This window comes from Macaca fascicularis, chromosome 11, assembly GCF_037993035.2.
Source record: "Macaca fascicularis isolate 582-1 chromosome 11, T2T-MFA8v1.1".
NCBI lineage: Eukaryota > Metazoa > Chordata > Mammalia > Primates > Cercopithecidae > Macaca > Macaca fascicularis.
In genome coordinates this window covers 19,046,781-19,073,310 of record NC_088385.1, presented here as the reverse complement: position 1 = coordinate 19,073,310, position 26,530 = coordinate 19,046,781, and the positions used below count along the sequence as shown (strand labels likewise).

Sequence of the window (26,530 nt, the reverse complement as noted above, 5' to 3'; positions counted from 1 at the left end):
TATCAAGGCTTATATTTTGTATGCCTTTATTTTGTGTTTAGATATTTCATTTTTATTGGATTTCACAAATGAATTGACCATGATAGTTGAGAAATTTTTTTTAAAACTCGCTTTTAACACAGGTTGAGAAGCACTAATCTGAACTACTACTACCTCTCGTTAGAAATAAAATGATGGCAATATTTAATTGTTTAATAAGATTGCAGGTATCAATTTGTCATGTATTAGAAGCAGATCCAAGTTCATCTTGCAACAAATAGTGGTTGTTTATACAAAAAAAGGGTTAGTGAGTTTAAAATATATTATATTTAATACAAATTCCTGAATTTTAAAAATTGGGGGGAAACTGGAGAAAATATCTTAGGAAATAATCTTTCATCCTACAAATACTTATCATTTAATAATAAAACCTACCTGAAAGCAAAAAGTAATTTGGATCAGTGTTCATAATAACCCTACTATCTACACAGCACCGTTTTGCAAGAGTTTAGCAGAGAACAGGTTGATGAGTAACAGAGACAAGATTGTAAGGAAATGTCAGGAAGTTAAGCCCCCAGTCCAGGCCTGTTCAAATTCAGTTTCCAGACTGTTCATCAACACATTCTCAGTTCTCATCTTACTTAAACCTTAAGTAAACTAATTGAAATAGCTAGGAAAGTCTCATAATAGAGCAGTTCATTCTCTTAATAATAAAGAGCAGTCCCTATTACTTCTTTCCTAAGAGAAACAAATCTTGGCGTCTCACAGGGGCTTCTATTTTCTTGGCCTTACCAGTACGTGGGCCTTCATCTACTTCAGGCAACAGTGACTAAGAAGAGGCAAAAGTGACTATAGATATAAGCCTATCTCCTGTTAGCAAGTATCCCAACATACTCCCAGAAGACCTAAGCACACTTCACAAAGGCCACCAAAGAGCCACAGCTATAATCATTCTTGGTCACTACCAATTTGGGCTGGATTTGATTCAGTGACTTAGAGGTGAAAGGCTCCATATTCAATTACCAGGCCCCCAGCTACCTCAATTAATCAAAGGCTGACATAATGGGTCTATTACAACTCTTGAAGAAAAGACCAGATCAAATCAATATAACCACTTTATAGCTATAAAAATATATTAATACATATTCTTTATTTAAATATAAAAACCAAGACTCTATGGCATATAAATGAATTTCATTAGAATGCATTTTATCTAGAATTTTATTATAGGAAACTTGAACATAATCAAAATGACTTTCAAACTATACTTTGAGTTTCTATAGCAGCCTTCTTTTGAGAAACACAAACATTTTCACATGTATTATGCTATTTACCTGGCAACAGTAGTTTGGTGTCTACATAATTTCTGGGGGGATTTATCTGGTCAAAGGGAGTGCTATGAAAAATTGTAACCATCATGATGGCACAGCTGAACTGCTACTTAAACGGGGGTCTCGTATCTGTCATTGTATCAGGAAATCCTAATGGAGTCAAAGAAAAGGTAGGAACTGAAAGATCATAAAGAAGCAACAGCAGGGCGCCATGGCTCACGCCTGTAATCCCAGCACTTTGGGAGGCCTAGGTGGGTGGATCATGATGTCAGGAGATTGAGACCATCCTGGCTAACACAGTGAAACCCCGTCTCTACCATAAATACAAAAAGTTAGCCGGGCGAGGTGGCGGGCGCCTGTAGTCCCAGCTACTCCGGAGGTTGAGGCAGGAGAATGGCATGAACCCGGGAGGCGGAGCTTGCAATGAGTCGAGATCGCGCCACTGCTCTCCAGCCTGGGCAACAGAGCGAGACTCCGTCTCAAAGAAAAATAAAAGAAGCAACAAGGAGGTTGCAAATCACTAGCAGTAAGTGCTGCCATCTGAAGCAATAAAGTGCTTCTGATCATAGAGCAACAGCCATGTAAACCTAGAAGAAACTACTGGAAAAGTCAAAAGCTAACTAATCTAATCTGAACTCTTAATGACACTATGAACATGCATAAAATCATTTAGAGAGTTCAAAGTTTAACCTTATTTCTGAAATCCAAGGCTAAAGTTAAAGCAGAGATTACATTTCCCTTCATCTCCATGTCACAATAAGAAGCCACCCTCTACCTGCTAAGTAAAATGAGGATTATTTATATAATAATTTATATGAAAAGATAGTATTAGTTCTTTGTGTTAAGGATGTTAAAGAAAGTTCAGTTTATTGTATTCATTAATGCATTAGAGACTTCTCAGAGATTCTGAAGTCCTTAACTTTGGCATATTATTTTGTCACCTTTCTTTCCCTTTTAATATGTTTTCATTGATCTTACCTTTTTCACTTTTTACATCAACTGCTAGGGGCCACCCTGGACTGGTCATCAGGATGCCAGAATCACTGTCAGAAGTGTGGTCCTTTGAATCCAACCATTTGGGTGCTAAAAACTTTCTCACTTCACTGCCCTGCATCCTTGAATCGTTATCTTTCTGATCAGCATCTTGAAAAACTGGAGACCAATTCCTATACTAATACATAATATCTCCAATTACTTGCAGGTTGTTCTCTCCTGACAAGCGTTGGGGTGTTGGTTCGTGCGCTGAAAACATGCCACCTGCAATACTGCCCTCTTGGCAGAGACGCGACAAGCCAGTTAGACCATGCCAAAGAAAAAAATGGTGGCTGCTGCAGTGAGCTCCATGTAGAAGACACAACATTTTCCCTCACCCTTCTCCCTCTCTTCATTTTTCAGCTCCTCTACAGAATGTGCATTATGCAGGTAAGGACAGGAGATGAGTGCTGCCCCAACAACAGGAAAGTGATTGCATGTCAACAGTACAAGTCAAGGTGAATTTTCTCCCCAACGAGTGCTTTCCATATACATTGGCAGGCAGTTATCCCACAGAAGCTTCTCATCATTACAGGCTCTGATTTCCAGAGCTAAGCGAGGTCAGGCAGAGGCATACCTGAGGAGACCCGGGATGTGTTTCTTTTGTGGAGCTATAAATGTCTGTCAGTAGGTGCAGACAGTACTTCAGAGTGCATAGTTGTAAGGCGTAAGAGCAGTGCACGAACATATCAGATCTGTAAGCAATTACCAAACTTCCCTTTAGCCAAAGGTTTTGCCTTCCTCCCTCATTAAACCTTTAGAAAGTGGTACTAACAAGTAGCTAAATTGACTGATTTGAGTACCACCTCCACTGTACTCTTAAATATAAGTACTAATGAGCAAGCGATTCTCTCCCCACCCACTCTATTAGTTCCTTGGGGAATCTGTTCCTGTGCTGTGAGAAAATCAAGGGAAAACATTAAGCCCAAAGTATCTTTTATAGATATATGTGATTGAAAAAATTTTTACATGTGGTTAGAGTTAAAGACTAACTTATTTACTGCGAAAAATAAATGATTACAAATGTCTTTGAATAAATCTGGGACTTTGTTCATTGCTAACCCCCAACTTGGAATTTAGAAGGCTCATGAATGAGTTACATTTAGAAATCACAGAATAATAGAGCTGCAACAAAAGTTAGAGATTAACTTCATCAACTACTTTATTTGTTAAAGAGTAACCTTCGGCTCAGAAAAATTAAGTGACTTTCTTTCGGTAGAGGTGAGGCGCCCCAGGTCACAGCTAACAGTAGTGCAAGGGAAAGCGCAATCTGTCCTCTGCCTCTCAGTACGGTGCCTGCCCCTCTAAGCCAGCGGTTAGCAATCCGCTATCTGCAGGCCAAATCCAGTCCACTACTTATTTTTGTACATCCTGTAAGCTAAGAAGATTTTTACATTTTTGTATGTTTGAAAAAAAATTAAAAAGAATAGTGTTTTCTGGCACATGAAAATTGTATAAAATTTAGCCCGGCGTGGTGGCTCACGCCTATAATCTCAGCACTTTGGGAGGCCGAGGCAGGCAGATTACCTGAGGTCAGGAGTTTGAAACCAGGCTTACCAAAATGGAGAAAACCTGTCTCTACTAAAATACAAAATTAGCGAGCTTGGTGGTGCATGCCTGTAATCCCAGCTGCTTGGGTGGCTGAGGCAGGAGAATCACTTGAACCTGGGAGGCGGAGGTTGTGATGAGCAGAGATCATGCCATCCAGCCCGGGCAACAAGAGCGAAACTCCATCTCAAAAAAAAAAAAAAAGAAAAAAGAAAAGAAAACAAGAAAGAAAGAAAACAAAGAAAATTGTATAAAATTTAAATTTTAGTGTCCATAAATGAAGTTTTATCAGAACATAGCCATGCTCTTTGTTTTGTAATATCTATGTCTTCTTATGTACAAAAATAGCAGAGTTGAGTAACTGCCACGGAACCCATATGTGGACATATTTACTATCTGGCCCTTTACAGAAAGTTTCTTGACCTCTAGACTAAATAATGCATGAAAACTAGTCTGATTTAGGAGATTCAAACTCCCTCTTGATTTTGCAATAGCAGTAGCCACAAAAACAGAATACAGCAGAAATATTACCATATATGTAAACATTAATATAATAAAACCTCTTAGAATGGAGGAACTGATAAACAGTACAAAATTACTACATGGTCCATAGCTAACCTGAAAACCTTATGTGCAAGTAGCACAGAATACCAGTTGCTTAACTTCATAATGCAATGACACCTGATATTTCTTTCCACCAAGTTCGAGCCTTCTTTGCACACAGTCATATATTTTTTATTTTAACATATATTGCAATAAATTTTGATAAACTAATTTTTAAGCATATCACCAACTCAAGATGCCCAATTTATTGCAAAGCATAGAAATTAATACTTATTGATCACCTATTATGTGTCATAGCTTCTAAAAGATAGCTTCACAGTATGTAATTTAATCCCCATAGCAAGGCTACATGGCTATCACCTTCCTAAATCCGAGGTTCAGAAACGAACTTGCAACTTGTTCCCAGTCACCTTGCTAGTGTGTGGCACAGCAACATCCCAACTCAGGATTAGTGTCAAGGGCCATGCTTTATTACCCTCAATATCATTTTGCACTCGGTTAAAAAACCCTGATACTACATAGATTCCAAAATTATATGCAGTAATGTTAGGCTAGAAACTTCAAAGAAAATGCTTAGATCATACTTCACCAGGGAGGCAGAGGAATTTCCAATAGGATAGGCTGGGATTAGATTTTTGCCCCCAAATGGAATAATCACCAATACAAAGGCAATCAAAGTACCAAGAATAAAACATCATAGAATTTCATACATATTTTAAATTTAGTAGCCATTATTGACCTTCAGTTGCAGGACATACATCTAAAATATGTTGATATTACGACTGATGAGGTTGCCATTTGACATTACTGGCCACTCAAAGGTGAGAATGAATCTCTATTGACAGCAATTATTTCCGAATACTCACAGGCTTGGATGAAATAAAAGTATTTAAAATTTTACACGGGGATGATTTCAGAACTTGAGGCAGAGGCAGAAATGATTTCAAGCTTTCAAGACACTGGAGCCTTTTCTAAGATTAGGCAATATATTAATATTGCTTCACTAAAGATTAATAGTACATTTGCCACATTATTAAGTTAACAGATTTCCATGTCTGTGATTCATGCCGATAATAACTTTATTCCTATTAACAATAATTCTCATTTGAAATCAGTAACAGAAACTTCCAAGTTGTGCTGGGAGCCTTTCAGTCTTAGAGTTGTTCTGCTGCCAGCACTTTTTGTTAAAACACATCATTCATTTTCCTCCGATGGGGGATCCATGCCTAATAATTTTTATTGAAGTAGGGCAGAACGAACTAATGTTCCTTCAACTCTTGCCATCTGTACCCAGCCAAAACAATCCTTGTTTACTATGCTAAGGGTCAAATTAAAGATCGGAAGATAAATGATCACCAGGACACGTTTTCTATAGAAAGAATCTCAGTGAAAATGTGGTTTTGTCCTGTGTTTGGGCAGTTAACATGGCAATAGGCTCATTTTATAATTGGTGGACTTGGTAACAGCTGTGCTGACACCATAACACTGATTCTCCATATATACCCTCTTGAACTGTACATTTGAGTCTAGAGAAGGGGTTAGCAAAGGTTTCAAATGAGAAGTTATCATCTGGATATTTGAGCGAGACTGCTCTCCCAGGATGGTGGTGAAGCAGGGATCCTAATGCAGCTCTTGTACTATAAGAGTTTGGAGGATCCATTCCTCAAGAAGACTTGGTTGACTTTCTCTCCATGCCACTCAATAGCTTTGTGTACCACTGGGAATTAAAGAAATACTATACGCTACTAAAGATCATTATGGGCTGGTTGTGGTGGCTCATGCCTGTAATCCCAGCACTTTGAGAGGCCGAGGCAGGCAGATCACGAGGTCAGGAGATCGGGAACATCCTGACTAACACGGTGAAACCCCATCTCTACTAAAAATACAAAACCATTAGCCGGGCATGGTGGCGGGCACCCGTAGTCCTAGCTACTCGGGAGGCTGAGGCAGGAGAACCACGTGAACCCAGGAGGTGGAGCTTACAGTGAGCCAAGATTGCGCCACTGCACTCCAGCCTGGGCGACAGAGCAAGACTCCATCTCAAACAAACAAGCAAACAAAAAATCATGATGAATCTGTAATAAAGCTCATGAACTAGAAAAGTGAAGAGACACCTTTTTCATGTGACATCATCCCTTGGTACTGATATCACACCCGGTTGCCGAGAGGATTGGAATACACTAAGAGACTTCGAATTAGTGTTAGAGTTTTAGTTAGGGTTGGGGTTATTTTTAAAATGAAGGAATTCTAACAATACATTGAGGATTTGGGGTGGAGCACAGGGTTTTTTGTTTGTTTGTTTTTTTAAATCTGTATCTTTCACTTTATCATGCAAACCTTTTTCATGTTGTTTCCTTTATAGAATTCTAGTATCATGTAATTAGTTTGAAGGGAGGGCAAAGACACAAGAAGGTTTATTTTTCCTCCCCATGTTACTTAGTTCACATTGGAAACAAAGCCTCTCTAAATAGCCCCCTCAAGGACAGCCTACAGCAATTAACATGTGTCCACATTGGGCCCCTCTTCTTAAGAAAAAAGTTATTTCTATATTGCCACCAAACTAGATGCTTTTTAAAGAATCTATTCTAGTCTCATTTTTTTCATCAGGGTAAAAACAGACGTCTTTAGTATTTTTTACTGGTTTTGTATTAGTGTTCATGAAGAAAAGTCACTTTGCTTATCTGCAGAATTTAAGTTATTAGGTTTTTATGTGTCATCTTAAGCACAAAATTGGGGCCATCATTACTTTTCATAGAAAAATTAAGAGAGACTAAATGACGAAAGAGTCTTCCATGAGGAATAAGTACTATTGTCAATAGACGAAACAGAGCTCCTGCCACCACAGATGAAGACCCTTTATCAGCTCATAACTGGACTTGAAAAACTAGGGAACATCCAGCTCAGCCATCTCAGAGTACATGCAAGAGGGATGGCCTCTGGTGGACGATGCTTTCTTCAATGTTAAACCACTGTCTTAATGCATGGCTGTTTCCCTCTCGAATGCAGATTCCTTCAGGATATTATCTGCAAACCATGAATTCCAACCTGAGTTTAGATGGATTTCTTCTGCCGATTGCAGTAATGAATGCCATCAGCATCCTACCACTACTAATTCTGTCTCCTTTTCTGGAGTATTTCAGCACCTGCCTGTTTCCCTCTAAGAGAGTTGGATCATTTCTGTCAACATGCATCAGTAAGTACAACTTAACCATTTCATGTGAATCGTTTGAAACTTTTTAAAACAACATTCTGCTAAGATCCGAACTAGCTATATGCTCCTGAGTAGTGTCAGATTTTGACAAATTGGAAAAAAGGTGAATTTGTGACTGATAACATCCATTTTCCCAAATCTCTAGCCAGACATGTGTCCCATCTTCTTCCCATCCTTTTATGTTTATGTCTCCTCAGAAGACACACCTGATATAAAGAGATGGTGAAATTTCCAGCACTGCCAAATGACCAATCCTTAAAGTCAGGCAGTCCTTACCCCTTAAGTCTATGTCAAATATGTTCTTAAAAATAAACACAGTTAATGAATTTCAAAAGATCATTTTAATTTCTGAATCAGTAAGAAAACTGATTAAGGATTAGTATTGTGAGTTACAGCTTCGATACAGTACTTTATCAAATAGTAAGTGGTATAGAAATAATGCTTTTTAATCATTTTTTAAAGTGAAACAATTTAGGATATCATTCTCAGAACATAATCAATAGGCCATAAAATAAAATGTATCTGATTGAAATGGCAGAGAAGCATGGAAGTCCATTCTGCTCATACTGTCCTCTGCCTGTCTTCCTTCGACAGCATCAGGGAACAAGAGAACAGTGAAGATGCAGTAAAACAAGTTGCAATCTAAGAATCAGAGAACTCTGCCATTGAACTGCTCCTGGTGACTTTGACAAAGCCACCGAAACTTTCTTGTTTTAGTTTGCTTATTTTTTTCATTGAGGGACATACCCTAGATAAATTTTGGATCGTTTTGTTCTGTAAAACTTTTGACATCACTCAGGATGACATCAGTGCCCAGAACGTAGTCCAGACACATAGCAAAAGCTCTATAAATGTTAGCTATTATTATGAGTCATCATGTGCAGGGGACACATTTAATTGTTTAGTGAGCATAAACAGAAAGCAAAGGAAGTTTGAAATTCTTAAGTAATATCCTGCAATGGTAACCTAATGTCTTATCCTCTACTTGAGAAACAATTCTATTGAAATAGTCAAGGTCAGATTCTCTTCTCTCAGTTAACCTGTTCTTGTTCTTAAGCTCTTCTTTTGAAATAATCTGCGGAGACTATGCAGTCTTCTAGTCACAGATAGTTCTTGTTGCTTCTCCGTTTACAGAAGTTACATTTCACTGTGTGTGTTTCCTGTTCTTTTATTTTTATTTTTTATTCTTTTTTTGAGACGGAGTCTTGCTCTGTCGCCCAGGCTGGAGTGCAGTGGCCGGATCTCAGCTCACTGCAAGCTCCACCTCCCGGGTTCATGCCATTCTCCTGCCTCAGCCTCCCGAGTAGCTGGGACTACAGGCGCCCGCCACCTCGCCCAGCTAGTTTTTTTGTATTTTTTAGTAGAGACGGGGTTTCACTGTGTTAGCCAGGATGGTCTTGATCTCCTGACCTCGTGATCCGCCCGTCTCGGCCTCCCAAAGTGCTGGGATTACAGGCTTGAGCCACCGCGCCCGGCCGTTTCCTGTTCTTTATCTACCAGATCAATCAACATCACATCATGAAGTGGGTTTATTTTTGGTTAGAACTAAAAGTGACTAAACTCACCTTAGTTTCTTTTATCATCTTCAATTATAGAGGAGGACTTTAGTACATAACCTTTTGTGATGTATTTCTTAAGCCAGTAACCCCATCTTTATTTATTGTAATAGGCTTTAGCAAACTATAAATCTTTAGGTTTTGACAATCCTTAAGTCTTAAAAAGTGCTTTTCTGTCTGCCAATGTAGAAATCCAAAAGTCACCACATATTTGGTGAATGTCCAGGATTAGCATGGGTACAATGAAGATAAAAAAGGAAAAGTAAGACATGGTTTGTATACACTTTCAACAAGTCCATGATTGAAACGTAATGCATGCAGGACAAAATAAGAGTAAAATCATACTGTGAAGTGCCAAAAATCTCAGCAGTTTTGTACAGTATCATGAAACATCCCAATCTGAGCTTCCAAATCATGCTTAATTACTATTTTAAAATTGTGAATACCTTAGAAAAATATTCTATACAGCATGGCTAAAATAAATTCTTCCTGAGAATGAGAAATCTTAAATTCACTTTAAAGTTAAGCAACTTTCTTTTGGACAGTTCTCTACTCCCGCGTATTTGAAATCATATCTATTCCTAAAGAAGAGTATTTTTTTCTGGATTTAGAAAAGTTAGAGAGTTATTTAGTACATTGTTTGATGTTGTTAATGAATTAAATATTCCACTTCAAGACTGGTAACAAGACCTATTGCACAGGAAAAAGGAAAAACTAGACCCACTTCAAAAGAAACTAAGCTATGTTCCACTGGGTACAGAATTCTGACTTCAGTTGTTTCTGAACCCCACTCCATTCATTCATTCATTTGCATACTTGTATGTTTATTTGCATAATGTTTTGCTATGGGAATATAAAAGTGCGATGATATGCATCTTTTAAACTAGATATTTGCTTAAGTTTTCCATATTCTGGTTATGATTATGAAAGATTAACAAGTTTTATCAGGACATAAAAGTACCAATCTGGGGTACTTTTTTGATACTAATTTACATAATTGAATTAGTCTAATATTAAAGTTACCTTTCACTTTGAACTCAAATGCCTGAAAATGTGGGTGAAGTATATAAGTATATGAATTACGAATGAACATATATTTATAAGTTCCTAATTTGAATTCAGGTACCTTCATATATATATTACATTCAATCTCATGATAAACCACCATTTAATAGATCAGAGTCACAAAGATAGTGTCATTTGAACAGGTTTTCTAATTTTAAGGGCATAACTTTATTATTATTATTATTATTACTATTACTATTACTATTACTATTCTGCTTAGCAGCTAAACGTAGCTGTTAGATTACAGAAATTAATGTACTGATATTAGCTTGGCATCCTTACTGATATTTCCAATTAGCACTATGAAGTAACCGAAAAACTCCTTTTGTCATCACAAGGGGCAGTTACTCCTTATACTCTCACACTCCCTTCCACATTCAGGCATTCTCCTTCCAGGGACTGTCATGTTTAAGGAGGCAGATGGTAAAGTCAATGACAATGCCTAATGTTTGACATGCAAAATCACAGCCCAAACCAAGAGTGAGAGGTGGGGAAATCTTACCCAGCTGGTCAAACTAGAAATTTATAAAGAAAAAATAAACTTACTTTTTTATCTAGCTCATAAGCAATGCAATGACAAAGGTGTTTCCGATTCAAGATACAACATTCCTGAGTTCATCACCTGTGGAGGTCAAGAAGTATGTTGGGGTCTCCAACTATTTAAAAAAAAAAAAAAAATCTCTAGGTCTTCCAAGACCGTGAAAGGCAAAGACTTCATAGGCTCACAGTGTTTTATTCATGGCTGCATTTTCTTAATAGTACACTTGTGTGGATTTATCTATTTAAGTCAACCTTAATTCACTAAAAATCCAGAACTAACGATATTGTTGTAATTTATCCTGTCATAATTGGGTTTACTTCATTTTATCTTTTTTTTAGTTCAAAAATGTTTACACTATGAGTATTTCCTTTCCTTAGCATTAATTAAAATCCTGCAATATGGAGCATTCAGTAGTTAGTGCTGACACACACAAGTATTAATCTGACTAAAATTAGCCTAATTAAGATTGTTATTAAGGCTTACACAAAGCAGAAGTGTACAACACAGTAGGCAGCAATTATCTTGGCTTTTAAATAACATTTAAATTGAAATGTAGATGAAATATATTCACATAACTGCAATACCTTTTTCCTTAAAATAAAAACATGAAAATTCAAGTTCCAGCTAAAAGTCTTTTATGATAGACACAGTCAGTGTAGGTCCCAGTAACTTCAACTAGTTCTAATAATTGGCAGTCGTATAAAGTTCTTTTTGTGGTTGAAACCAAAGTGGTTGCTAAGCTAAAAATCAAGTCAGGGATCCAGTTGTTTTCATTGCAAGTTCAATTATCTCAGGGAAAATTATTTTTTGATATAGCTTTCAAACTGATACATTTTCCCAAGAAACATCACGGTATGTACCCATTGTAAAATACTTGATAGGAGGAACTGTGTAAACACCAAAAGAAGTAAACCATGAATTGTAAACATCTAGCCTGAATAAGTCATTCATTCGGTTGTACATTTGTTTGATATAGACACGTTAGTGTTCTCAATTCTTAAATGTAACATCAAGTTGGAATTAAATCAGAGGTGAAGTAGATCATCTAATATGTAATCTGAAGCAAACTGATGTCTTATAGCGATACATTTGTGTATTTTATCTCTATGTAAATGATTACCTGTTCTACATTCAGAAATAAAACATAAACGGAAGCTGGGTCTTCTGAAATGAATTCCAATGGTCTACAGAGAAACAAAAGATAGAAGGTCATATATATATATATGAACATGTCACGTTTTATGTATATATTATATTTAGAAACATGCCACAAATAGGGGAAAACAATAATAGTAAAAAACACATGCCACCCTAAAAAGTGAGTGACAAATATCTTCCCCAAAGGCAGCAGATACATAAGACAATAAAATTATAGCTGACTTTATGAGAGTAGTTCATGAACACTGATTGATATATTAACACTGAGCAAATTTCTCATTCTGGGAATTTGCCAAAATCATGGATCCAAGGGGAATTTCTCAAGGACTCAATAGAATTTCATACTTAAGGTTGTGAGCTTACATATCAGAAACTCAAACATCACACTATCCATAGAAACCCATAGTTTTCCCAGTGAATAAATTTATACCTAAAGAATCTTATACCAATACCTAAAGAATCTTAATATGCCCACTTTTTTAGTATGAAGTTCAGCTTCATTATGAAATCACAAGTGCAACCCTAATGTTTGAATAAATTCTGAATGTCTTTTATTTCATTGTAGACTAATTTGGAAAATTATTACATGGTTCAATAATAGCATAAATTATAAGAGCTTCAAGACTCTTGTGGACTTGTCTGCAACCACACAGGCAATATTGAAACACACATTATATATCTGAATATAATATCTCCTATGCAACCATTGTGCTTTATCTTGTAAGTACAGATCTGCTAGAGGTTTAAAATGTGTGCATTCTGATAAACTGCACTCTGCTTTGGGTGTGTTATTATCTCATACAAGTTATGAATTTAAAATGGAGTGGATTAAATTTAGGTTGGAATCAAACTTTGCTTTAAATTTTAAGAAAGTTAGTTTTTATTGGCACCAGAGTCCAGTAGCAAATAAAAAGCAAACATAGATCCTTTAAATATCCTAAAATATGCTTTGCGCTAAAATACCTAGGTAACTGAGTGCTACGGTTTGAATGTGTTTGTTCCCTCCAAAATTCATGTTGAAATTTATCCCCAGTACAACAGTATTGGGAGGTGTTGGTTTTGGAAGGTGAGTGAGTCATCAGTGCTCCACTCTCATAAATGGGATTAGGTGCTCTTATAAAAGGGTTTGATAGAGTTCATTCCATTTGCTCTTCTACCTTCTGCCATGGGGAAGGTGCCATCTCGGAAGCAGAAAGCAGCACCCCCCAGACAGCCAAGCCTACCAGCACCTTGTCGAATTTTCCAGCTTTTAGAACTGTGAGAAAAGAAATTTCTGTTCTTTATAAATTACTCAGTCTCAGACTTTTTTTTGAATAACAGCACAAGCAAACTAAGACAATAAACTCAATATGTGTGCTTTGCTTGAAATTTTCTGGAGAACTGTCTTTCATTGGAGTTTGCTAGATCAGGCCCGATAGTGTTATATGCTTGAGCAGTGCTTCTCATAGTTTAATTTGTGTAAGAATCATCTAGAGACCTAGTTTAAAATGCAGATTCTGAGTCAGTGGTTCTGGAGAGAGCCTGAGATTCTCCATGTCTAACAAGCTCCCAGGTGATACCTACACTACTGGTCAAGGAGGACACTTTCAGTATCAAAGACAAAGAAAGTGGCCAAAAGACTGCTCTCTCAAGTTTCATACATGTGTATAGGCAGCAGTGGCCCAGATAAAATGCCACAATTTCTCACTAGGCCAGAATGAAAGTTCGGTAACAGGCAATAAAAGCTGATGACTAAACCAGGGGTTAGCCAATCACTACAGCTCATGGGCCAGATCTGGCCCACCATCTGTTTTTGTATGACGTGCATGGTAAGAATGGTTTACACAGATGAACATTTGCAACTGATTTGATAATAGAAAACACCTTTGAACCCCAGTTAAGTGAAATTGCGTCACCCTTCCAAAAGAAATAATTTTAAATTTTATCAATTTTAAAAATCGTAGAAATTTGTTTTCTCTCGTTACATAAGTACCTACTTATCCTCAATTTTGTTGTTTTTCTCAAAAGTCTGAAATATTTATTACTGGCCTTTTACAGAAAAAAAATAGTGACCCTTGTCTACACTTTTGCTGACAATGCCACAAACTTTCCTTCATAAAATATAAGCATTTTTACATAGCACAAGTAACAATCAAAAAAAAGTGCATGATAGTTTTAAAATCTAAATTACCTCAAATTAGTTAGGATAAGGGGTGTCTTAGAAGATACCCATGGAATTCAAATTCTAAAAGAAAACCAAAGAAAGCAACTTGAATTACTGTTGAGAAGTCTAGTGCTTTTCTTCCTTCTTTTCTTTCTTTCTTTCTTTCTTTTCTTTCTTTCTTTCCTTCTTTCTTTCCTTTTTCTTTCTTTCTTTCTTTTTCTTTTTCTTTCTTTCTCTCTCTGTTTCTAGCTTTCTTCCTCTTTCTTTCTTTTTTTCTTTTTTAGACAGAGTCTAGCTCTGTAGCTCAGGCTAAAGTGCAGTAGCGTGATCTTGGCTCACTGCAACCTCCACCTCCTTGGTTCAAGCAATTCTTGTGCTTCAGCCTCCCGAGTAGCTGGGATTACAGTTATGTGCCACCACATCCAGCTAATTTGGGTATTTTTAGTAGAGATGTGGTTTTGTCATGTTGCCCAGGCTGGTCTTGAACTCCTGGCCTCAAATGATCCTCCCACCTTGGCCTCCCAAAGTGCTGGGATTACAGCTACAAACTGCTGCACCTGGCCAGAAGTCCACTGCTTTTCTGATGCTCATTCTTGTGTTACAATCGCTTTTCCTAAATGGAAAGCTCATCTCTCTTTCCATGCTGTTCTAAAATTTCATGTTATTATACCTTGGTAAAGGTCCTTTTCAACCATTGTACTTTTGACCCAAGTGGGCTCTTTCAATTAGAAAAATTTTATTTAAAAAAAAAAGTTTTCTTTCTTCCATTTTCTTTGTATTTCCTTTTCAACTCCTATTGATCAGATGTTGGATCTTCCTAAAATAACTCAATAAGTCTCAATATTTTCTCTTCAAATGTCTATAAATGTGTTTGGTTGATTTTTATTGTTATTGCCTTTTTTGCTTTGTTGTTTCTCTTTTTTTTTTGGAAATTTCTTTGACTTCATCCTGCAAATTTTCTGTGAGTTTTGTATTTCAGCAGTCATATTTGGTTTCTAAGATTTCTTATTATTCTTTTTTCATAGCTACTTATTATTGATTGCATTAACTACAGATTACCCCCACTTCCTGTTTGCGTGTCTCCTTGTTTTTCACATGGGAAGCTTTTCTCAAATGTCTGGTGATCTTTGGATATCTATTCTCATAGACTGTAAAATAATAGTATTACTGAGGATGATATGACTTTGTACATAAGTGAGACTTATGGGGTTTCTCTGTAGAATCATTTGGCAAGGAACCAGTCATATTATTATGAGGATCTCCCCCCAGCTATTATATGCAGCAATCTTTTAATGGAGTTATTCAGCTTATTGAGAGAAGATTTCTTCAGCCTCCTACTTTGAGGCATACTTCCTAGTGCTGAAAGTAATGTGTGGCTGTGTGCAGATACGAATGGAGGATGTCTCATCATTCAAAATCCTAGTTTTTACTCATTTTCCATTTTCAGCCTCAGCCTTCTCTGAATCCAAAGTCATACCTATTTAAATTCTGCAAAGTCATCTCCAGTCTCTTACCAGAGGAGGAGATGGAACATGTACTTACCTTGTTTCATGGGGATAGAAATGGAGACTTGACAATTTCACTGTTCAGTGTGCAGACTTTCAACCAGTCCTTGCAGTTTTCCTTCTGAGTCTTACCCCACCTTCTGAAATACCTGGTGCCTTCAAGTCATGAGCTTCTAAATGATTCCTCAGGGGATTAGGGGGATTAGGGTCATGCTTCTTCAGTCTCTCACTCAGCTGTCAGTTTAGATTGTAGCTCCCTCATTTATTTTTCTAAATCAGTTATCACTTCTCTTTCCAATTTCTACCTTTTTTTCAATTTTTGTCCACCAATGTTTTCTCTTCCTCCGACTTTTTACCTTTTCCAAATTTCTTTGCCATCATTTAATTAGAATCATGAGAAAGAAAAATAAAATTGTGTGGTCAATCAGCCATCTTAACTGGAAGTCCTTAAACTGCTCTAGATATTGAAATGTAGATAAAAATCTTCTTTTTGTAGAATGGGATCTTAAAAGTATTCTAAATCTGCATAATTCTTTCTAACTTTCTTTTCCAGCTTGCAAAGAATTTTCACCATTATGCATTATCCAATACCAAATTTTGTAAGATACTTGAGAATTTTTAAGGTAAAGTGAGTGGTCCACAGTTATATAACTAATAAGAATCATATTCATCCCACTGGTGGAGACTATTTAATTAGAAAAATACTTGGCCATTATCTAGGTCCTAAACCTTGAAGAACATAATTATGTAAAGTTTTTTGTCTTTCTTTTTTTTTTTTTATTTTTGAGACAGTCTCACTCTGTAGCCCAGGCTGGAGTGCAGTGGCACGATCTCGGCTCGCTACAAGCTCCATCTCCCGGGTTTGGGCCATTCTCCTGCCTCAGCCTCCCAAGCAGCTGGGACTACAGGTGCCCGCCACCATGTCAGGCTAATTTTTTTTTTTGTACTTTTAGTAGAGACAGGGTTTCACCGTGTTAGACAGGATGATCTCAATCTCCTGACCTCGTGATCCACCCACCTCAGCCTCCCAAAGTGCTGGGATTACAGGCGTGAGCCACTGCGCCCAGCCTTGTCTTTTTTAAGAATTAAAAAATAAAAAATACTCAAGTGTCTTATTCTCTTGGTGTAAATATTTAAAAATTCATCTAAATTTTGTAAACGAATTGAATAATTTAACATCATTCTAATTGTTTACTGTAATATCAAAAGCAAAGCCTATGGGACGAATATTAAATTGTGCTTCTATTGTCTGGGATAGTTCAGCTCTTGCACTATTAGGACAAAAAAAAAAAAAAGAGCTCAGTAAAATAAGCTGCAAACCTCAGCAACCAGCTCTATTGTAGACTCCATCTTTAGTTTAAACTCCTCAGCAGTGGTTGTTGAAACTTACCCCTCTATCCTCTCAATTTCATTCCCATCTACTCACTCTCACCAAGTGACTAGCCTCTCTAAATTGCAAGAATAAGATTATATGGTAAATATGTCCTCAAATTCACTTTTCTATTTGTCAATATTCTCTGCATTCTAATCATTCTATACATTACCTTTCCTTTAAAGAATAACTTTATTCTTTCCTTGCTGGGATTAAACTTGGGCCCCTAATCCTTTTCTCTCTCTCACCTACTTCAGGATGTTTCTATATTATTTTTTTTTCTCATATATCTTTAATTTTTCCCATCTCCATTGACTCCTCTTCCATCTATACAAACATGACTAAGCCTTTCACATCTTATAAAAGAGCTTCCCGTGATCCTGCTAACTTCTTAAGCAATTTGTGTAGCTTTCTCCTTTTCTGCACACCAAACTTCTCAGAAGATCAGATGACACGACTTGCACATACTCACCACCCACTCATTGTTCAACCCCTTGCTTTCTGATTTCATCATGGGAGTCCTGTTGAGTGTAAAAAGGTAACTGATAATCCATTCTTCAATAGAGTTGACTTGTCACATGTTTTATTATCTTCTATCTCTTAAAATATTAAATGTGGTCATTTATTTATTTAAGTGTGTGTGTGTGTGGGTGGGTGTCTTACTGTGAACCGGGGCCCTTTTCTTGGTAGTAAAGACTAATAAACAAAACAAACTTAGATCCAATTCTTGTGAATCTTCCAATTAAGTAATTGAAACACATGGTACAAATGAACACTCTAAAAATATTTCATTTCAAATTGTAGTAAGTATAGTGAAAAAATGGATGTTACGGGATCTAATTTAGATTATAAAGTATATATCTAAAAGTCAAAGAGGCATTAAACAGGTAAAAAGCAGGGGACAGTTTCAGACAGAGTGAAGAGCAAATCAAAGTCCCTAAGGTAGAAAATAAAGAGTTCAAGATATTCAAGAAAGACAAAGATTACTGTGGCTGAAACCTGGTCAGACAGTAGAAAGCAGCAGGCAATTAGACTGGAGTAACAAGCACAGGCAAGATCACACGGGCCATGTTAAAAATTATGGATTTCTTCTTAACTGTGTGGATACCCATAGAAGGAATTAAGCTGAAGAGTAATATTCAATTTACATTTACATAAGTTCAACCTGGCTGCCGGGTGCTTAATAGGTTAGGGGTGGACAAGAGTGGAAACAGGAAGACCAGCTAATATGCTACTGCACATCATCTGAGTTAAAAATGAGAATGGCTTGGTTTGGAATAATGGCAGTGGCTATGGATAGAAGCAAACTGATTTATAATACACAGTTGACCCTTGAACAACACAGGGGTTGGAAGCATCAAGCCCCACACAGTAAAAAAATTACGTGTAACTTTTGACCCCCGGTGAACTTAACTCTAATATCCTACTGTTGATGGAAAGCCATATTAATAACTTAAACAATATATGTTTTTGTTATATGTATTACATAGTGTATTCTTTATAATAAAGTCAGCTGCAGAGAAGAAAATGTTATTAAGAAAATCATATAGAAGAGAAAATATATTTACTCTGTATTAAGTGGAAGTGGATCATCACAGAGGTCTTTAACCTCACTGTCTTCACACTGAGTAGGCTGAGGAGGAGGAGCAGGAGGTAGAGGTTGGTCTTGCTGTCTCAGAGGTGGCAGAAGTAGAAGAAAACCTGCATATAAGTGTACCTGAGCAGTTCAAACCCATGTTGTTCAAGGGTCAAGTGTATTTTGGAAACAAAATCTACAAAACTTAATGATGTATTTGGAGGTAGGGGGAAGAGAGGGGACCACAGATGAGAAAGAGATCAGAAGAGTGAAGGAGAAGAATTAGAGAGAAAGATTGAAAGTTCTACTTTGTATATATCCTCCTCCTTGAAACCTTTTCTTACACATGACCTATCTTTCTGACCTTGCTTTCAGCCGTTTTACTTCATTGTCTTGCTCCAAATGCAAACATGTTTGAAGGTACTGCTTAGATATTCTCTACTGTCCCTCCCCAGTCCTCTTTCAGTTTCACCTGGTCCTAAACTCCGACTCTAATCCGATGACTCATTAGTTTTTCTCTCTTGATTCACCCAATTTTCTGGGCTATGACACATTTTCAATCGTTTTCTGATCATTTCTCTTTAGATGACCCCTTTGTACCTCCAACTCAATTCAAAATTAAATTCATGTTTTTCCCATATCTACTATGGTTCTTGCTTATATTACCACTACCATCTTTCCGGTCACCTGGATTCATATTCATCACTAACTTCTGCTTCCTCCTTGCTCTTTGCTTCAGTTGCTATGGTTTTATCAGTGCACTCTATTGCATTTTATGTTTCTACCTTCCTTATATTTTCCTGAAGTGGAAGCCCTGATTGTAACTTAAGCCCCCATTATACTTTACCGGATTATTTTTATCACTTCTATCTTCCTACCTCCAATATCTTTCCTATTCTATGAACCAGCACATGACCTTTAGAGTAATCATCCTAAATAACAATTGTAATCATTTCACTTGTGTCTAAAATCTTCAATGATTCTATTATCTTCATTCTCCTATCTTCAGAGTAATTTTCAAATTTCTTAAAAGTGTATTAAATGCTTCTTATGATCTGACCCCAATCTATTGTCTACCTTGATTCCCAAATAACTTGAGCATCTCGTCATCCTGAAAATCTGTCTGATGCTCTCGCAACACTGTCCCCTTGCTCATGCCACGTGTACTGCCTTCACCTTTTCATGCTGAAACCCTTCTTTCTTAAAAGCATAAAATGATGTCTCTCACTTCTCCACCTAGCAAGAAGTTCTTCTCCTGATGCTCCCCAGTAGCATATGAGTCTGCAATGGAAGGGACCTTTTTCATGTTTTATCCCCCACGGTGCTGAGCATACTATCTTGCATGTAACAGGAACAGAGCAAATATTAAATTGAATTGACATATTAGCACGCTTTCTGATGAGTTTGTAATGTGTGCAATAATCTTGATAAATGTGATTATATAATGAATTTGGCCTTAACGTCAGGTAATATGTGAAATGCATATTTTTTATGTGAGCTGTTTACAGAACCAAAATCTCTACTCTACAATGAATAAGCCTTTATAGGCCTTAATTTAAAATAGTAATAAGTTAAAAATTCCTCAAATTTTTGAACTGAAGTTTATTGAGGTTTCCTCCTTTTTTACACCTTTGATTTCTTAGGGACCCTGGAAAGAACAGTCTTTTTGAATATATTTAAATTCTGAGATATAATAAAAAAAATTACCTACCAGTTTCTCTATCAACCAAAACAAACACTAAGCTATTTAAACATTAGATTGATTTTTCTGAATTGAAAGCTTTGCCTTATCTAAAATTTTATGCAAGTTAGCAAAATGTGACTATCTGTAAATTTCAAATAAATTCCATCAAGTTAAAGTTTGCCTCCACTCTAACGACAGGATTAAGTCCAGTAATATGAATGCTAAATGGAGAAATGGAATGGTTAGAGTAGATATAGACTCTGTAACAAATTCCCTACTCAATTTCAACAAAAAACTTCTAGATAATTCCTTAAAAGTAAAAGGAAGAGAAGAGTTTGACCACTATAATTGTTTGCATTTACACTCTTCACTTAGCTAATTTACCTCTTTAAGAATTTTTTTCTAAACAAAAGTTTCTAGTCCATAATTCTCTAATAGCTGTTTTACCTTCTCTGTGAAAATTAGAGAAATGACAGACAACTGAGGATCAATAATACCTTAAGTTTATGTCAAAAACATGTTTAAAATAATAATTAAAACTATATATAAAGGTAATTTTATATTTGAACTTCCTCCAAATCATTTTTGACTCATATCTTTTTTATGAAGGTTATCTAGGATGATATCTCTTATCTGGGAATAAAGGTTTTGAAACATTGCTTTATCTTCAATAATAATTGCTACTAATTCAAGGGATCTGTATCTGCAGATTCAACCAACCTTGAATAAAAAATAGATGGTTGCATCTGTATTGAACATGTATGGACTTTTTTTCTTGTCATTATTCCCTAAACAGTATAGTGTAACAACTATTTACATACTATTTGCATTGTATTAGGGATTATAAGTAACCTAGAAATGATTTAAAGAATAGGGGAAGAGGAGCGTAGGTTATGTGCAAATAAATACAAAGCTGTTTTATATAATGGACTTGAGCAGCAGGAATTTTGGTGTCTTTGGGGTCTTGGAACCAATCCCCAGCAGGTATCAGTTGTCTTACTTAAATGTCACAAGCACCCTACAAAGTAAGCATCATTAACCCCACCTTAGAGTTGAGAAAGTGATAATGAGGTTACATTACTGACCTGAGGTCCTATAAGCCGGAAGTCAGGGAATAGGAAGTCAACTCAGTCCTTTCTGAGGCCAGAGCCTAAGCACTGGATGGCCGGACAGCACAGTTCACTGGAGTCTGGATATCCCGAGGGCAAACAAATGTTGAAGAAACATTTAATGTCAATGGGTAAGAAATGTTACGGCCTATTACATGAATCTCTAGCTCTTCCTTTAACTTTTTTTTCTTTTGCATTCTTTTCCTTCAGTTGCTGGAAATCTTTTTGCTGCATTGTCTGTGATGATAGCTGGCTTCTTTGAAATGCACAGAAAACATTTCCCTCCAGTGGAGCAGACCCTTTCAGGAAAAGTTCTCACTGTTTCCTCCATGCCCTGTTTCTACCTGATTCTTCAGTATGTTTTACTTGGAGTGGCGGAAACACTGGTAAACCCAGCTCGTGAGTAAACACTTTTTCAACTACTGTTAGAATGCACTGAACCTTTACACAGAACACATCACCTCAACCAGAACAATTAAAGTGGTAGATCATCTATTCACCCCCTAGAGAGTTCCCACAACACTTCAAGCAAATTTATCTACTACTTTCATTTTCACAAACATTTCATTTCTCCTCATTCCTCTACCATGCACAGAATAATTATCAATTCTGCCTGGATGCAGATGGAACAAAAGATTTTTAACCTGGTTAAAGGCAATAACCATTTTGTCAGACACACCACAGGAGGAAAACCTCTGCTAAAAGCCAGAAGACAACTCCAGAACACTAAGATGAAAACTCTGTTCTCTTCTCCCTTCCCTCTTCTCACCTCCCCCATTCTCACTCATAGATAAACTCACAGGCCGGGCCCAGTGGCTCATACCTGTAATCCCAGCACTTTGGGAGGCCGAGGCGGGTGGATCACGAAGTCAAGAGATTGAGACCATCCTGGCCAACATGGTGAAACCCCATCTCTACAAAGAATACAAAAAATTAGCCGGGCGTGGTGGCAGGCGCCTGTAGTCCCAGTTACTCGGGAGGTTGAGGCAGGAGAATCACTTGAACCCGGGAGGCGGAGGTTGCAATGAGCCGAGATTGCGCCACTGCACTCTAGCCTGGCGACAGAGTGAGACTCCGTCTCAAAAAAAAAAACAACTCACATATATACCCCTCCAAAAATGACACTTAATGTTCTTTGAGAGTATATAAACATGCAAATGAAATGAAAATTTAAGCCAATTTTCCAGATAACTTGATGTCTTTGAATTAAATTACACTAGATTAAATGAGATCACTAATGTTTCATAAGACAGGTTCAAAATAAGTTTATTAAATATCAAGGGTTTCTGAATTATCTAGATTGCTTATATTAATTAAACTAGCCACTTTACAATTTATCACAGTATTTCAGTGACTTCTTGCAATACAGTAATGTGTGCGTACATATATTTATCAGTGTAATTGATTACATCTGTTTCTATCCTCCTTAAATTTTCGTGTAGTAGGAGTCCTGATGGTAACTCAAGCCCCCATTATCCTTTATGGATAATATTTTTATAACTTCTAACTATCTTCTGACTTCCAATATCTCTCCCATTCTATCAACCAGCACATGGATTTTAGAGTAATCATCCTAAATAACAATTCTAACCATTCCATCTGTGTCTACAATGTTCAATGATTCTACTATCTTCAAAGTTGTTTCCAAACTCCTTAAAGATAAATATTTAATAAATATGTATTTATACACATACATACTTACGATACCAAGGCAATTCATTAAACAATGAAAATAAAATTAAGTTGGAGTATATTCATATATATGTGTGTCTCAGACTTCTTTTTATAATTTTATATCATTTCATTCCATATATTTTGCATACATAAATTACTTTATGTGATTTTATACTGGGGACCTCACTGTTCAACATTGCAAGGAAGACAAAAGAAGTGTAAAGCAATGCTACTACACAAAAATTTGTGATGTTCTCTGATGTTATTCCCAAAATTGTGTTGGAAGTAGTCAGCCACAATTTTCTGGGCTGGATTAGAGTAAATAATGAGTAAAGGTAATTAGTGACTATGTGGAGGAAACTGTTAGCCAGCTTAGCAATAGTGGTTCAACCTACAGAAGCCAGAGAGGTACAGAAAAACCAATGACTGTGAAAAAGGCAGATCATGTACTATACATCACTTACTCCACCACTCCTTGATTTACTCTGCAGGAAATCAGGTCTAACTGAAGTCTAGGTCACTTGACTCATCTGCTGTTGGGGTCATGGGCCAGGGACTGAAAGAATCTGATCTGCTATCTAGCTTTTCCATTACTGCCTACATAAACTTGGGAACTCATTTAACCTCCAATCCTCATTTTTCTGATATTTAAAATAGAAATAATTTTATTCTTCTTTATATCACAGCATTGATAGGGTAAGAATCAATGGGAATGAGAGACTACTCCTTGGAAATCAGATGACGTAAAATATGAAAGGGTATTTCGAACTATAAAATCAAGTATCACCCTTCTGGGAGACAGTACAGCATAGAGGTTAGGCGCTATGGTCTTCAAGTCAGACAGACCTGAATTCAAACCCACTTCTGTCACTGACTAACTCTGTTTGGGAAAATCATTCCTCATTTCTGGGCTTTTCTCATCATCTATAAAACAGGGAGTGGTTCAAAGGACTAAGTGGAAGATTTTATGTAAAGCAAAAACCATAGTGCCCCGTGTATAGACAGCATTCAATAATTAGCAGTTATAATGTGTTGTTATCATTACTAAAAGTAATGGCAAAAACCACAATTACTTTTTCACGGACCTAATATTATTATCATGTTTCACATGAAGTAATAGTGTCAGACTTAGAACAGAACTACAGGTGTCCTGTTCCCAGCTCTTTCTGCCATAAACTACCTGGCAGCGTAAGCAGAACTGTCTCTCACTTGAGTCATCCTAGATCCGTCTCTTTCCTCTCACCTCTCCTCTCCAATCCAATAGCAAGTCCTCGTTTTTACTCTGAAATAGAACTTAAATCTGGCCACATCTCACTATCCCCTTTGTTCTCCTCCTGGCCTACAACACCATCATCTCCAGCCCCAATTTGACCAGAGCCTCTGAACTTTTCTCCCTGTTCCTCTCCTGCCCCGTGAGTCCATTCTCTTCAAAACAGCTGTGGTGTTCTTAAAACATAGGTTCTGTTGTTTCCCTGCTTGAAATTCCACAGTAGGGTTTTAGAGATAAATTATTCACAATGGTGAATAATGTTCCACACTATTTGGTCTCCGCGGGTTGTTCCATCTACATTTGGTTACATTCTGTCCCTTGACCGCATCCCAGAAATGTGTGTGTTTCTAAGTTGCCAGATTTCTGTCTACCCCAAGGACTTTCTACTTTCTTTTTCCTTTATTGACAATTCCCTTTCCTCTGTTTTCGAATGACTGGCTTCTTCTCATTATTGAGCTTTCTCAAAGGTCATCTCTTTGGAGGGGCTTCTTTGACCATTCCATCACTTTCCATGTAATTACCCTGGTTTTTTTAAATAGCTCTTTTCATAATCTGAAGTTACTTTATTTATATTTGTATTGCCTGCCTCTCACTGTAAGAATATACACTCCTGATGTCAATGTATGTTTCTCCTTCCGAAAAAGTGCATATACAAAATAGGTGATCAATAAATACATTTTGTTTGAAGAAACAAATCAATGAAGTCTATGGCTATTTCTATATGGTACAATTAAAATACATTATTCAAAATTTTGACAATGTCCTACATTGATGGCATTGAGCAAGGAAACCCAGTGAATTACTCCATAAATGACAGTAGACATAGTCTGCCCTACTAAGACATGTTATACATTGGAGATGAGCTAGAAAAAAAAAAGCAGTAGAAAACATTTCAAATTATGTTTTAATTGTAGTAGTGCACACCTCATCTGTCTCATACCCTGTGTTTGTTTATTCAAAAAATACCGTGTAGGTGTCTACAATGTGCCTAATACTGCTCTCGAAGCTTTAGACACATCAGTTAAAAAAAAAAAGACAAAAATTTCTGCCATTGTAGAGCTTACAGCATTTCTGTGGTCGAGTAGTAGAGAGTAAGTTGGGAAGAATAGAAGGCTCTAATCAGAGAAGAGTGCACAAAATTGTGATTATGGAGTAGGTACAGTTATTGATCCAAGACATGGCTTTGCAGGCCAGTCTCTGTTACAGTTACTCAACTGTGTCATTGTGGTACAAAAGCAGCCATAGACAACATATAATAAATGAGTGTGGCTGTGTTCCAATAAAACTTTATTAAAATAGGTGACAAGCTGAATATTACCTGACCATAGTTGGCCAACCACTGGCTGAGGTCATGACCTTGGGTATGAGTGGAGTGGAAGTTAAGGTAGATTGGAGATCAAGGACATTGGAGGTCAAGGAACTGGACAACCAAGATTGAAAGGATGGAAGGTGGGAAGGATGATCTATATGTATAGTAAAATTGCCAAGCATTAAGGCAGGAGTAGTACCAGAGAGTATGACAATGAGAGAGGACAACTTTGAGAAAAAGAGGAAAATGTCCTATAGATTGGCAGATGACAGCATGAAAGAAAAGTAGATGATATAATCTGATAATATAAGGTTCAAAGCTGAAGTATTTTTAGAGTTAAGGGAGATATAACGGCCTAAAAATGGCAACAGGATAAAGTTCCGTTTTCTGGGACTATGGTACTTCTTCTCCACATGTTCAAAATAACTTTTCACCAAACAAAATAAACACGTTTCAACTGCTTAAGAACAACTAGAGTAAAATAAATTTCCAGCAATAAGTCCCCAGCACCAGGTGCCATTAGGAAAGTGGTTATGGCCCTACATTTTGAAGATTCTGCATATGCTGTGATGTGGCATCTTTGCAAGCACTAACCGGCTACTACCTAGAGGCACATTTTTAGCACTCATTGGCAAGAAGACCAGCTTTCACATACACATTGAATATTTTTTATTGTGTTTTCATAGTAAAATGAGAACTTTAGTGACAGACTTGTTGATATTATCTACATTGTAATGGGCTAAAAGGAGTATCTCGGAGCCTAAAAAAAAAATCAAATTGATGATCACTAAAGTTTCAAAAGATCAGAACATGCAAGTAGATGCCTAAAAATGAAGATTCGAGGACTTGAAAAGCTAAGTCCTATAAAAGGGAACTGGAGGCTTTCAAAAACAACTAAAATGA

General features: G+C 36.8%; 1 protein-coding gene across 1 annotated transcript in view; it reads left to right on the top strand.

Annotated features, from left to right (window-relative positions):
* The window catches only part of SLC15A5 (solute carrier family 15 member 5), a 92,569-nt gene that overhangs the window by 35,119 nt on the left and 30,920 nt on the right, over positions 1-26,530 (top strand). The window contains exons 4-6 of the mRNA XM_005570252.4: positions 2,512-2,732; positions 7,461-7,647; positions 21,585-21,773. Of these exons, the coding sequence (XP_005570309.3) occupies positions 2,512-2,732; positions 7,461-7,647; positions 21,585-21,773 (597 nt within the window). The remainder of the gene's footprint in view (positions 1-2,511; positions 2,733-7,460; positions 7,648-21,584; positions 21,774-26,530) is intronic.